General features: G+C 58.0%; 1 protein-coding gene across 13 annotated transcripts in view; it reads left to right on the forward strand.

Annotated features, from left to right (window-relative positions):
- The window catches only part of LOC120367596 (malonate--CoA ligase ACSF3, mitochondrial), a 67,717-nt gene that overhangs the window by 18,569 nt on the left and 36,394 nt on the right, over positions 1-12,754 (forward strand). For all 13 annotated transcript variants that reach the window (XM_074401476.1, XM_074401486.1, XM_074401479.1 and 10 more), the window contains 3 exons: positions 1,996-2,150; positions 4,045-4,193; positions 11,633-11,745. In XM_074401476.1, the coding sequence (XP_074257577.1) occupies positions 1,996-2,150; positions 4,045-4,193; positions 11,633-11,745 (417 nt within the window). The remainder of the gene's footprint in view (positions 1-1,995; positions 2,151-4,044; positions 4,194-11,632; positions 11,746-12,754) is intronic.

A 12,754-nucleotide genomic window follows, 5' to 3' on the forward strand; every position in this document is an offset into this window, starting at 1 on the left:
GGGATGGACGGTGAGGAGGGGGGTGGGCCAGGGATGGACGGTGAGGAGGGGGGTGGGCCGGGGATGGACGGTGAGGAGGGGGGTGGGCTGGGGATGGACGGTGAGGAGGGGGATGTGCCGGGGCTGGACTGCAGTGTCAGCTTTCATCGGCCCCAGTCTCAGTACTGTGTGGACGAGATCTTACCAGTGCGTCATGGGCTTCTGTTAGGGGCTGACCCCACAACACAAAGCGTGCCCTCTGCCCTCTGCCACAGCCATTCAGGGCTCCATGTGGAACATCTGCAGGTAGAGAGGGCCATGGAAGGAGCGTGGCTCACCAGCCCTTCCTGAAGCTTTATGGGCCACGCAGGAAACTGCTAATGAGTGAGGAACTTAAAACATATTTATATTTAAGCAAGAAATGTTTATTATGGAATAAAATATATTCACGTGACTCTTAGATAAAATACTTCACCTATTGACTAGTCACTGCCTGCCTCTCCATACTGGAAACCGTGCTAACTTGGGGTCTGTGGGTGGCCACCAGGGCCTTCTGCCAGCTTCCCCAAGGTGCACATCCCCCCTCCTCAGTGTTGCTGGAAGAGCCTGCTCTCCCCATGATTGCTCTTCCCCCACCCCACGGTTGCTCTTCCCCCATGATTGCTCTTCTCCCTCCCATGATTGCCCTTCCCCCCCACAATTGCTCTTTCCCTTCCACGATTGCTCTTCCCCACCAAATTGCTCTTCCCCCTCCACAATTGCTCTTCCCCCCATCATTGCTCTTCCCCCCCATGATTGCTCTTCCCCCCCACGATTGCTCTTCCCCCCATGATTGCTCTTCCCCCACCCCACAGTTGCTCTTCCCCCACAATGATTGCTCTTCCCCCACCCCACGGTTGCTCTTCCCCCACAGTGATTGCTCTTCCCCCACGGTTGCTCTTCTCCCTCCCATGATTGCCCTTCCCCCCACAATTGCTCTTCCCTTCCACGATTGCTCTTTCCCCCACACGATTGCTCTTCCCCTAATGATTGCTCTTCCCCCCTCCACGATTGCTCTTCCCCCCTCATGATTGCTCTTCCCCCTCCACGATTGCTCTTCCCCCTCCATGATTGCTCTTCCCCCCCAATTGCTCTTCCCCCAAGGATCACTCTTCCCCCACTTGATTACTCTTCCCCCTCCACGATTGCTCTTCCCCCCCACAATTGCTCTTCCCCCAAGGATTGCTCTCCCCCCCTACGATTGCTCTTCCCTTCCCACAATTGCTGTTCCCCCAATGATTTCTCTTCCCCCCCACGATTGCTCTTCCCCCTTCGTGATTACTCTTCCCCCTCCATGATTGCTCTTCCCCCAATGATTGCTATTCCCCTCCACAATTGCTCTTCCCCTATGGATTGCTCTTCCCCGCCATGATTGCTCTTCCCCTCCCACGATTGCTCTTCCCCCAATGGTTCCTCTTTCCCCCCACGATTGCTCTTCCCCCCCACGATTGCTCTTCCCCCCAAGGATTGCTCTTCCCCTAAGGATTGCTCTTCCCCCCGACGATTGTTCTCCGCCCTCCACGATTGCTTTTCCCCACCAAAATTGCTCTTCCCCCCACATTGCTCTTCCCCCTCCACGATTGCTCTTCCCCACCACGATTGCTCTTCCCCACCACGATTGCTCTTCCCCCCACATTGCTCTTCCCCCCCACGATTGCTCTTCCCCACCACGATTGCTCTTCCCCCCCACATTGCTCTTCCCCCCCCATTGCTCCTCCCCCCCACATTGCTCTTCTCCCCCCATTGCTCTTACCCCTCCACGGTTGCTTTTCCCCTTTCAGGCCAGACACAGTTGCCCCACACAAGGTGACTTCTGTGGGAACGGGTAAGAGGCTGAGGCACCGCTTTTATATGGGAGGCGCTGTGGACTCTTGACTGTGACCAACGAGAACGCCGTGCATGGAGCCGGGAGCCTCTGCTGTGGGTCTTGGTGCCTGCTTGCTCATCTTCTTACTGAGGGCTTCCTTTCCTCTGCAGGTTTGGGAGAAGTTCTTAAGTTCTGAAACGCCGCAGATCAGTGTATTTATGGCAGTGCCTACCATATACACCAAGCTGATGGAGTACTACGACAGACATTTTACCCAAACGCATGTCCAGGATTTCGTGCGTGCCGTTTGTGAACAAAAAATCAGGTAAATGAAAAGAGCCCACTTTCCGTGCAGATAGTCTTAAAGAACAGCAGATAGAACTTCCTTCCAATAAAGCACTTCTGAGTTCTAGGAGGCAGCACTTTGCATTTCCTTTCAATGTTCTCCCTTGCCACCCGTCTATACAGGTATCTAGAATCTGTTCCACATTGACTTCTGTCTGCATTCCGTGTCACTGTCTCTGTCTCTCAGGTCTCATTGTCTGTCTCTCATCTGTCTTATCTCTCCATCTCTCTGTCTCTGTCTTCTGTCTCTCCGGTCTTTCTCTCTGTCTCTATCTCTTTATCCATCTGTCTCTCCATCTGTCTCTACCTCTCCATGTCTCTCTGTCTTCATCTGTGTGTCTTCTCTCTCTCCTGTCCGTCTGTCTCTCTGTCATGGGGTCTGAAGGACCAGGGTGAGGACAGTGACCTGAGCCACTGGCTCCTGCCTCCTGTGCCCACATGTGCACGGCACCTGCCTCCGCTCGGCAGTCCCTTCGCTCGGCAGTTTCTCTGCTTTTGCACGCAGCCCTGTGACCCCTCCTGCCTGGGGTGCGTTCTGCTGCTTTTCCTCCCATCCCTGCCCCTCCCTCCCAGCTCCCTCCCAGGGCCCAGCTGGTCTTTCAGGCCATTCAGTGGCGTTTGCTCTGCACTCTCGCATGAACCTGCAGGCCTGGGAAAGTCCCCTTTCCCTCGTGTCTGCTGAAGTGTGTCCACTAACTGGAGATGCATACGTGTGGCTCAGCGAGTCTCCGCACGAACCACGGCCCGCACTGCCCGCAGAGTCCTGGGCAGGGTTTTTTTCTGGTTGTGAGAGGCAGGAGTGGCATGGCGGGTGGACCGCAGGACGTGAACAGAAGGCTCAGCTTAACGGTGTTTCCAATGGGGTTATTGTGTGTCTGCGGCTGCCGTGCCACTCCCCCTCGTCCCCAGGAAGTGCCCAGGGAAGCAGCATGTGGTTGCTGGAGAGAATTCCGGGCTGTCAGGGCACACACCTGACCCTGCTTCCTCCCTTTGCTGTTCCCTTTCCCCTTTTCTGTGAGGCCGCCGAGACCATGGTTTTGCTGTGCTCCTCACTGCCTGCCCGAAGCCCCACCCTGGGGTGCCCTGGGGCAGGATAAGCAGTACATTTTACCAAGTCTAAGGAACCGAGGGCAAGCATGAGGTCAGTGAAGGACAGGATCCCGTGATTTCCGGGGTGACAGAGGCGATGAGACCTTGGCCATCTGGACTTCCCAGCCAGGGTCCTGGCCGTGCTGCCTCCTCAGAAACAGGCAGCAGGGACCCCTCCGCTCAAACCCAAACAAAATCGCCTCCCTCTGCACGCAGGGGCTCTAACCCTCCCTCTGCACGTGAGGCTTTGGGAATGCTGTGAGGACAGCATAGGACTCAGGGTTCATCCTGCCAAGCCTGAGCCGAGCCTGTGAGCTGAGCTGGCTCCCCATCTGTGGGCAGTTCTGAGCCCCTTGGGTGTGTCCGGCCTCATTGGGTACTGCAGCAATTCCTCCATGTCTCCGTTCTCCCGTGGAGCCTGCGAGCTGAGCTGGCTCTATACCCGGAGGCGCCTGGCCACAGCCGCCACACCATGGCTGTTCCCCTGTAGTCAGCTCCGTGATCAGCAGCTGTGCGCTCACTGCCGTTCTTGAGCATCGGCTGTGAGCAGCGTGGGAACTTTGGGGGGGGACACCACGGACCCTAAGCACATTGTTCCCCTAATTAGCTGTTAGGCCTGCTTACCTTCTAAAACATACCCAACACGTCATTTCCAAAAAGCACAGTCATGCGGTTGCCCAGGCTGCAGTGCTGCGTGTGGCCCGGGCTGCTGCGCCGGTGAAGGGGCGCCACCTGTGTGCGCACGGCCTCCCCGACGGGCTAAGGCTGCCTTTGGTTGTGCATAGGCTCATGGTCTCAGGCTCCGCTGCCCTGCCCCTCCCCGTGCTGGAGAAGTGGAAGAACATCACAGGCCACACCCTGCTGGAGCGGTACGGCATGACCGAGATCGGCATGGCTCTGTCCGGGCCCCTGAACCCCGCAGCGCGCGTACCAGGTACAAGCACTGCCCACAACCCCGTTCCCCTCCCACTTTGCCTGGAGCCCACCCCAGGTGGGCCTGTCTCCAACCACCCACATTTGGATTGGACTGAAGGGCAGCATGGAGGATGCTCCCCTGTGGGACAGGCCACCAGGCCAGAAGAGCCCTCCCGGCACTTGGGGTGCCCCGTGACCTGCCCCTCCCGGCACTCGGGGTGCCCCGTGACCTGCCCCTCATGGCACTTGGGGTGCACTGCGACCTCCCCCACCAGGCAGACCAGCCTTCTCCCAGGTCTCAGTCGGGCAGATAGGGAGAGGTGTCGTGCTGGCCCCTGGCTGCATGACTGGGGCCACATGGGAAGAACAGCAATGTCTGGAACAGGTGGCACACATCTCAGAAGAAGTCTGGGCCCATGCTGCTGGCTCCACACCATGTCAGCCATGGTGGGAGCCTCCGTCTGCCTGGAGTCCGGGTGCCATGCAGTGCCAGGGGAGGTGGGTGTGGGGGACAGGGTGGGGTGAGTGACCCAACTGCCTGTCTTCTCTAGACAGGGGCTCCTGGCACCACACCCCTCTTGTCCAGCCTTCCCTAACAATCCCATTCTGACTTTCATATCAGCCAACGCTTCCATCCCTGGGTCCTCTACAGGGACTTAGGGGAGCAGAGCCCACAGCTGGGGGGGTACCCCACTTCCTTCCATGAGCAGAGCCCACAGCTGGGGGCACCCCGCTTCCTTCCATGAGCAGAGCCCACAGCTGGGGGGCACCCCACTTCTTTCTGCACAGCCCTTTCAGTCTGTCCAGAGCAGAAGAGAGCTCTTGGTGCAGACGTGAATGTGAGACAGTCCCGTGTGTGTCTGTGCAGCTGCTTACCTGCATACACAGTAAGATTCACCCCCTCTGGTGTGCGGTTCTGTGAGTCTGAAGAAACATCATCACAGTCAGATGGAGGAGGCTCCTCCCCTCATTCTGTGACATCACAGTCAGATAGAGGAGGCTCCTTGCCTCGTTCTGTGACACCACAGTCAGATAGAGGAGGCTCCTCGCCTCGTTCTGTGACACCATAGTCAGATAGAAGACGCTCCTCGCCTCAGTTCTTTGACACCGCAGTCAGATAGAGGAGGCTCCTTGCCTCGTTCTGTGACACTGCAGTCAGAGAAGGCTCCTCGCCTTGTTCTGTGACACCGCAGTCAGATAGAGGAGGCTCCTCGCCTTGTTCTGTGACACTGCAGTCAGATAGAGGAAGCTCCTCTTCTCAGAAACTTTTCCTCTCTGGTGGTCAGCACCTCCCGGCCCCTTGTTCCCGTTTCTCTTCCTGTGGTTTTGCTGCTTCTGGAAGGTCATGTGGCTGAATCCCGCAGGATGGGGCCTCCGAGCCTGGCAGCCTGCACTCGGCTTCCGCCTGCCGTCGCCCGAGCTGTGTGCGTCAGAGCCCTCTCCTTTCACTACCAAGTGGATCCGTGTATGGATGTGCTGCAGAATTCAGAGACTGGAGAGACCGTTGAGGTTGCAGAGGGAGCTGATTTTAGGCTTACCCCGGCCCATCTCGGATGTACTTCCAAAGTGGCTGAGTGCCTGTTAACAGAGACAGGGCTTGACGTTTTAGGCCTGAAGTACAGTGGTGCGAAAGCAAGTTTGCAGGTACAGAACAGGTTCGACAGACGCTCACTCAGGCTTGCATACGACTTCCGCTGTGCAGCGCTCATTACGTTTAGAGCTCGGGGATTCTAACCTGGGCCTTACCTGATCTGCTGCCCGCCGTGACAGCACCTGGGGGCTGCAGTCCAGCCTGCTTACGCATTGCTTATGACCTTCGCTGAACATACACAGTTACCAGCTACAGAGAATAAGGATACAAGAATCTAAACTTATACAGGTTGCAGAGCAAGATACAATTCTGCACGGGGGGAAGGACTGGGAAATTTGCTTATAGAAGAAATATTTAATTTCTGCTCCTCTTTCCTGCATTAATTTTAATTTTATATCCTGTTGTTTCATTCCTTTTTTCTTTCCCCCTTTAGATATGCCACTGCTTTTGACCCCGTTTTAGGCAATGACACATAAGATGTTATAAACATCGGTGGGCAGACTTCTGTGCAAACTTGGGTTTTTATTTCACTTGGGCAGATACATAGGAGAGGGATGGCGGGATTGTCTGAAGCTGCCAAGCTCTTCTCCACAGCAGTGGCACTATCCCACTCCCCTGTGAAGGGTGGGAGGTCAGGAGGGCCTGCTGCTCAAACGGGCAGTGACAGGGTCTTGTTGGGTCCTGTTTCCGTCATGACGGGTGGTGTTGAACACCTGGTTCCTCATGTCAGTGGTGCGGGCGTCTCTTACTGTCTCTCTCTTGAGAGAGCCACCACTGTCATGAGAGACACAGGAAGAGGCATCAACACCACTGTCATTTCAGACCGTGATCCATTTTGAATTCATTTTGTGCACAGTGCAAGATATGGTCACAGATCTTTTTAGCATATGAGTGTGCAGCCTTTCCAGCACTGTGTGTGGGAAGACTCCCTCCTCCATCGAGTGGCCCTTTGGGTCTTTGTGGAAAGTCCGTTGACTGTGTGGGGTTGACTTCTACGCTCTGCTCTGTTCCTTGCTCTGTCTGTGTCCTTTGGCTAATTCCATGCTGGCTTGATTCCTGGGGCCCTAGGGTAAGCCTGGACATAGCAGTGCTTGGGCCCAGCTGGGGCCCGGCAGTGATACAGTGCTGGGGCTTGCAAGGTGAGTATGACGGCTGCTGGGCTGGAAGGAGAGGAGGAGAGGCTGTGGGCTCACAGCTGGGCCTGGGAGCCGTGGGGGCTGCTGGCTGGCTTGTGAGTGAAGGGGCGTCCCTGGTGCTGGGGCGTCCCGAGCAGGATGACAGGGCTGTGGTGCTGAGAGCGTGTGCTGCATGCAGTGCAGAACCACCCGTGCAGCAGCCACACAGAACGCAGGGCCTGCTGCGACACGGCCCAGGAGAGTGGGCAGGCAGGGGCGTATTGTGAAAAGAAGTCATTGCCAGTGAGAAAGAGATCCTAGTGTCAGACCCCAGGAAACCGCCATCAGTGCTGGTGCTCCCTGCCCTAGGCTGGCGCTCACGTCTCCACAGTGCCTGTCGCATCAGCTCGTTCCTCGGTGGCTAAAGCTCTCCGGTGGAAATAAGATGGGGGCCTGGAAGTCAAACTAGAGTAGAACCTCGAGTCTCTGTCCTCATCATCGTCCTTCTTAGCAGGACATGCTGATTTTGTCTGGCGCCACCTGCGCTGAATGACGGAGCAGAGCCCGGCTCAGTGAGGGATGCAGGCGAGTGAGGACCGATAGGCTGATGGCTCCAGGCTTTGTCCTGTGTTTGTTCCGGAAGCGTGTAAGCAGGTCAAGTTCTGTATATCCAGAATCTGTCTGCACAGAGTTTGTGGTTGATGACGACTGTTTATACACAGCATTGCTTTGTGTGTCCTCTCATTTCGTGTCCTCAGAACGGCCCCTGCTGTGGGGTCACTTTTTCCATTCACACACAAGAACCCCCAGAGCCTGCCCATGGTCACGCAGCCGGTGAGTGACACAGACACGCACATGTACGTCCCAGGCCTGCCATGCTGCCGGGAGCACAGTGGCCTCTTCTGTGGTCCTGACTGCAGAAGACAGAAGATGGACAGGGACCCCCAGCCTTTTTTGCTGGAGTAGATACAAGGCCGAGAAGCTGACGCCAGGAGCAGCAGCGAACTGCCGTCTACACCGAGGGCTGCTCCGTCTACACTGAGGGCTCCAGGAGCAGCCCTGGAACTGCCTGTCTACACCGAGGGCTCCAGGAGCAGCCCGGGAACTACCGTCTACGCCAAGGGCTCCAGGAGCAGCCCGGGAACTACCGTCTACACCAAGGGCTCCAGGAACAGCCTGTCTACACTGAGGACTCCAAGAGCAGCCTGGGCACCGCCGTCTACAATGATGGTGCCTGGAGCAGTCCAGGGAACGCTGTCTACACCAAGGGCACCAGGAACAACCCGAGGAACTGCTTTCTACACTGAGGACACCAGGAGCAGCCCAGGGAATGCTGTCTATACTGAGGGTGCCAAAGAGCAGACAGGAGCCCAGAGGCTTTGCGGGAACCTCACCCTCCTACACTAGAATCAGAGCTCCCAGGTGAGCAGGAAGGAGCCCCAGAGAGCACACGGAGGGGAGTCCCTGGCTGAGGAAGGGGATCCAGAAACCCTGAAGCTTCAGGGTTATTGGGCAAGAAATCCGGGCGCAAAACTCTCCGTGTCTAACTACCCACTACAGCCTTAGTCGGGCGCTGAGGACAGCCCCTCTTCTCTAAAGGAGACGCGAACGTCTACAACTTTTCCTTGTCTCTAAATCACCAGCAGCATCAGTTCTTTAAAGGAGCCGCAGCATTGAATCCAGTGTGCCCATGCAAACTCTGAAATGCAGCCTCCCGAGCAGCGTTACTGGAGGGCACGGTGGTGAAGAGCCTTCCTCACTCTCAGGCTCTAACCCGCTCCCTGGCGGCCATGGCCTCGGCCCTTGGGTTGGCTCCAGCTGTGGGGTTTGGGCTTGCCTCGCTGCTCCGTGCTTGGGAGAGAGAGAAGGAGAGAAGCCGGGTGGAGGGTGACGTCTGCGCGTGTAACGCGTCCCCCGCAGGAGGATGAGGTCTGCGCGTGTAACGCGTCCACCGCGGGAGGGTGAGGTCTGCGCGTGTAACGCATCCGCCGGGCGGAGGGTGAGGTCTGCGCGTGTAACGCGTCCACCGCGGGTGAGGTCTGCGCGTGCAACGCGTCCGCCGGGCGAAGGGTGAGGTCTGCGCGGGTTACGCGTCCGCCGGGCTGAGAGTGAGGTCTGCGCGTGTAATGCGTCCACCGCGGGAGGGTGAGGTCTGCGTGTGTAACGCATCCGCCGCGAGACGGTGAACTCTGCCTTGTGTTACAGTTCTGGGCATGCTCCATGTGGCTCCTGTGGAGGGAGATGAATCATTCATGGTGAGCACAGCCGTGTCTAATTACACTCTAATTGGGGGTTGAGATCAGATGAGCTCAGAGCTCCTGGGCTTCTCTGTGGCTTCGACAGGGAGCTCCAGGGCCTTACTGGTGGTTTCCCTTGTCCAGGTCCCAGGCACCAGGAAGGGCCGAAGGCCAGTTAGGGTTATTAGGGAGGGGCTGACAGCCATTTCAGAGGTGGGCTGCCACAGGAATGTAATAAACGTTCAGGCATCCCCCCACCCCCACCCCTACCTGCAGCCACGCTCTACATTGGCCCTCACAGGCTGGGTTCTGTCCTCACCACGCACATGCACAGGGCACAGAGGGGCACCTGGGGTGTGGGGACCACTCCCTTGAGCTTCCATGGGCAGCCCCACTGCTTGACTTCTGGAGAATCCAGACACCAGAGCCTCTTCAGCCACTGCAGATGGCTTGGGACGGCCACACACTTACCCACCTGCGGCCCCGCCCCTAGCCCAGCTGTGCCGTGTCCTGGTGCTGTTCCCCCGCCCCAGTACCGGCACCACCAGGAAGAGGCGAGAAGCCGCGTGAGTTGTTCCTGTTCCTGTGAAACGCCCAGAGCAGAAAACCTATGGACACAGACAGCAGACTCCTTGCCAGGTCTGGGGAGGGAGAGTGTGGCAGTCATGGGACGGCACTTCCAGGCCATGGGGGAGTTCCGACTGGAGCGAGCTGGGGGCTGTGGTGTGTGTGTGTGTAACACCGCCGTGCTGTGTACTGTGGAATGGTAAATCACTTGTTACACAGGTTTCACGGCTGTGCGGGAGTTCTGACTGGAGCAAGCTAGGGGCTGTGCCGTGTGTGTGTGTATTGTGAAATGCCGAATCACGTGTTACGTGGGTTTCACCTCCATTTTAAAATCTTCAGAAGCAAAACATAAAGGTGGAGGAAGGATGGGAGAAAGGGGGCTGAAGCCGGCCCATCATGCCCCCGTGCTGGTTCTGGCCAGAGTGAAGGTGTGAGGTGTGTGCACGTGTGGAACCACAGAGAACTCCCAACGTGGCCCGGCCTGACCTGTGGGACCCCAGGCGTGAACAGGTCTAGCCAGGCCAGCAGGAGTGATCCCAGCACCAGCAGCCCTTCACCAAGTGTCTGGAGGCCGGGAGGCCCTGTGGGTTACAGAATTCACTGCACTGACCCTCCATGCTGACCCTGGAAGTGCCTGAAATCTCAACGTAGACTCTCACATGTGATAAGCGTTCAGGCACTCCCGTGAGGCACGCCAGGGCAAAGGCCTCATGTCCTGTGCGTGGACAGGAAGTCCAGGGTGAAGGCCTCACGCCTTGTGGATGGACAGAAAGTCCCATCTTTGCTCTGCTCCTAGGCCATGCGCATGCTGATGCCACATCGCCAGGGTTTGTTCCATAAGCAGCCTCTGCTGTCCCACCGCCATCCTAGAGCACGGGCAGAGCAAGGCTGCAGCAGCCCTGTATATGCCGGCAGGATGCACGCCCCTTCCCCACCCCCCGGGCTCTGTCCCACCCTGGCCAGTGTAAGATTTGATTTTAGCCAGGTTGGGACTGTGCAGGTGGGATGGATACACTGAGCAAATCATGGGTGTCTAATAAATGAGCCATTCCGAGGTGTGGCCCACCTGCCATGCAGAGCGCAGGGCAGTACCTCCCGCTGTGTCCCGGACACACACAGGAACCTCATCATGGACAGCCCTGAGGCCATGAGGGTGAGGCGCCAGCCCTCCTTAGACAACAAGTGTATGAAAGTGGAGATGAGAGCAGAGTCCGTGGGCAGCCGTGAGGCTTCGGGCGGGAACTGGGAAAGTGATGTATGGGGGGCCCAGGCCAGGCCTGGGTGCAGTGTGAGCACCTGCCGTGCCACATGGCCATCCCTATGGCATCCGCTGGACCTGAGCACACCGCCCGCTGGCATGTCCTGTGCGGCGCTGCGCTCCCGCTTCCTAGGCCACCTCCCCGCGGGGTCAGGTGGCCTGCACCCCGATTCCTAGGCCGGCTCCCTGTGGGGTCACGTGGCCTGCACTCCCCGATTCCTAGGCCGGCTCCTCACGGGGTCACATGGCCCTACTTCCTAGGCCGTCTCCTCGTGGGGTCACGTGGCCTGCACACTCGCTTCCTAGGCTGGCTCCTCGTGGGGTCACGTGGCCTGCACTACCCGCTTCCTAGGCCGTCTCCTCGTGGGGTCACATGGCCTGCACTCCCCGCTTCTTAGGCCGTCTCCTCGTTGGGTCACGTGGCCTGCACTCCCCGCTTCTTAGGCCGTCTCCTGTTGGGTCACGTGGCCTGCACTCCCCACTTCCTAGGCCGGCTCCTCGCGGGGTCACATGGCCTGCACTCCCGATTCCTAGGCAGTCTTCTCTTGGGTCCAGGGCATGTTGCTCTGTTTACACACTGATTCCTGCACGTGGCACACAGGAGCCCAGCGGAATGCGAGCGCAGCGCGCACGTCTCTCCCCAGGTCCCTGTCACTGCAGCCTCTCCTCAGTGTTTCTCCTCCCCTGTAGGTTCTGTGGGGACCCCGCTGCCGGGCGTGCAGGTGCGCATTGTCTCAGAAAACTCACAGAAGGAAGGCGGCACCCACACCGTGCTCGCAGAGGGAGACGAGAGGGGCACCAAGGTAGGCCACTCTGCTCTCGGCAGGCGGGCTGCCGTCTGTCCAGGCTGGACCCCTGGGGTGGACCCACGGGTGTGTCTTTCCCCTGGAGACGGACTCCCCTCCGCACAGGGGACCGGCCTCCTGGACACTGTAGGTGCCGGCCATGTTCGTCTGTGTGCTCACGGAGCAGTGGGCGGATGGAGCCCAGAGCAGAACACCTAGGGGACCCACACTGGGCCCACAGCCCCTCTTAGGGGCCCCATCCACAAGGACACACTGACGTGGGCCATGAAGTCCTCGGCTAAGGGCACCCCTGAGAGAAAGCAGGAGAGGTCGTTGTTGGTGATGGGAATCTGGTTAAAAACAGGAACTGGCCTGGCCCTGGCATCTGTCCTGAGCCGACGCTAACCGCAGGCCCCAAGGGCAGGTGTGGAGGGGGTCACAAGAGTCCTGCACGCTAAGGCGGGTGCCTGTGCCTGCACTCTCGCTTTCTAGGCCGTCTCCTCGTGGCCTGCACTCCCGCTTCCTAGGCCAGCTTCTCGGGGTCACGTGGCTCTGCACTCCCCGTTTCTAGGTCAGCTTCTCTGGGTCTTGAAGGGTGCCTGTGCAGAGCTCACTGGTGGCCTCCTAGTCTCCTGCGTTATTCTAAATTTGACAAAAGGTGAACAAGAAGAAAGGACGTTGGCTCATTTCTGTGAGGATTTTAACATGAGACTCTACTCATCACAGGTGAACACACATCAAGGAGGAAGGTTTAGGGATTATGGGGAAACGGAATCTTGATTTAAAAAGAAATTATTTTCTCTAAAGCCAGTATCCACACCTGATACCACACATGATTGACTGTTGCCTTGAGATTTTAAAAGGAAGGATCGAGTCTGACCTCAGCAGATTGCCTTCTCTGTGGCGCTGTCTTGGCCCTCGGGCCATGGGCTGTTCTCGTGAGTGGACAGCCACATGCTCTCCCTGGACCTTGGTTTCCATACCTGACCAGGTGAGGGTTGGAGCGATGGTTGTGGCTGGAGCCGTG

This window comes from Saimiri boliviensis, chromosome 1, assembly GCF_048565385.1.
Source record: "Saimiri boliviensis isolate mSaiBol1 chromosome 1, mSaiBol1.pri, whole genome shotgun sequence".
NCBI lineage: Eukaryota > Metazoa > Chordata > Mammalia > Primates > Cebidae > Saimiri > Saimiri boliviensis.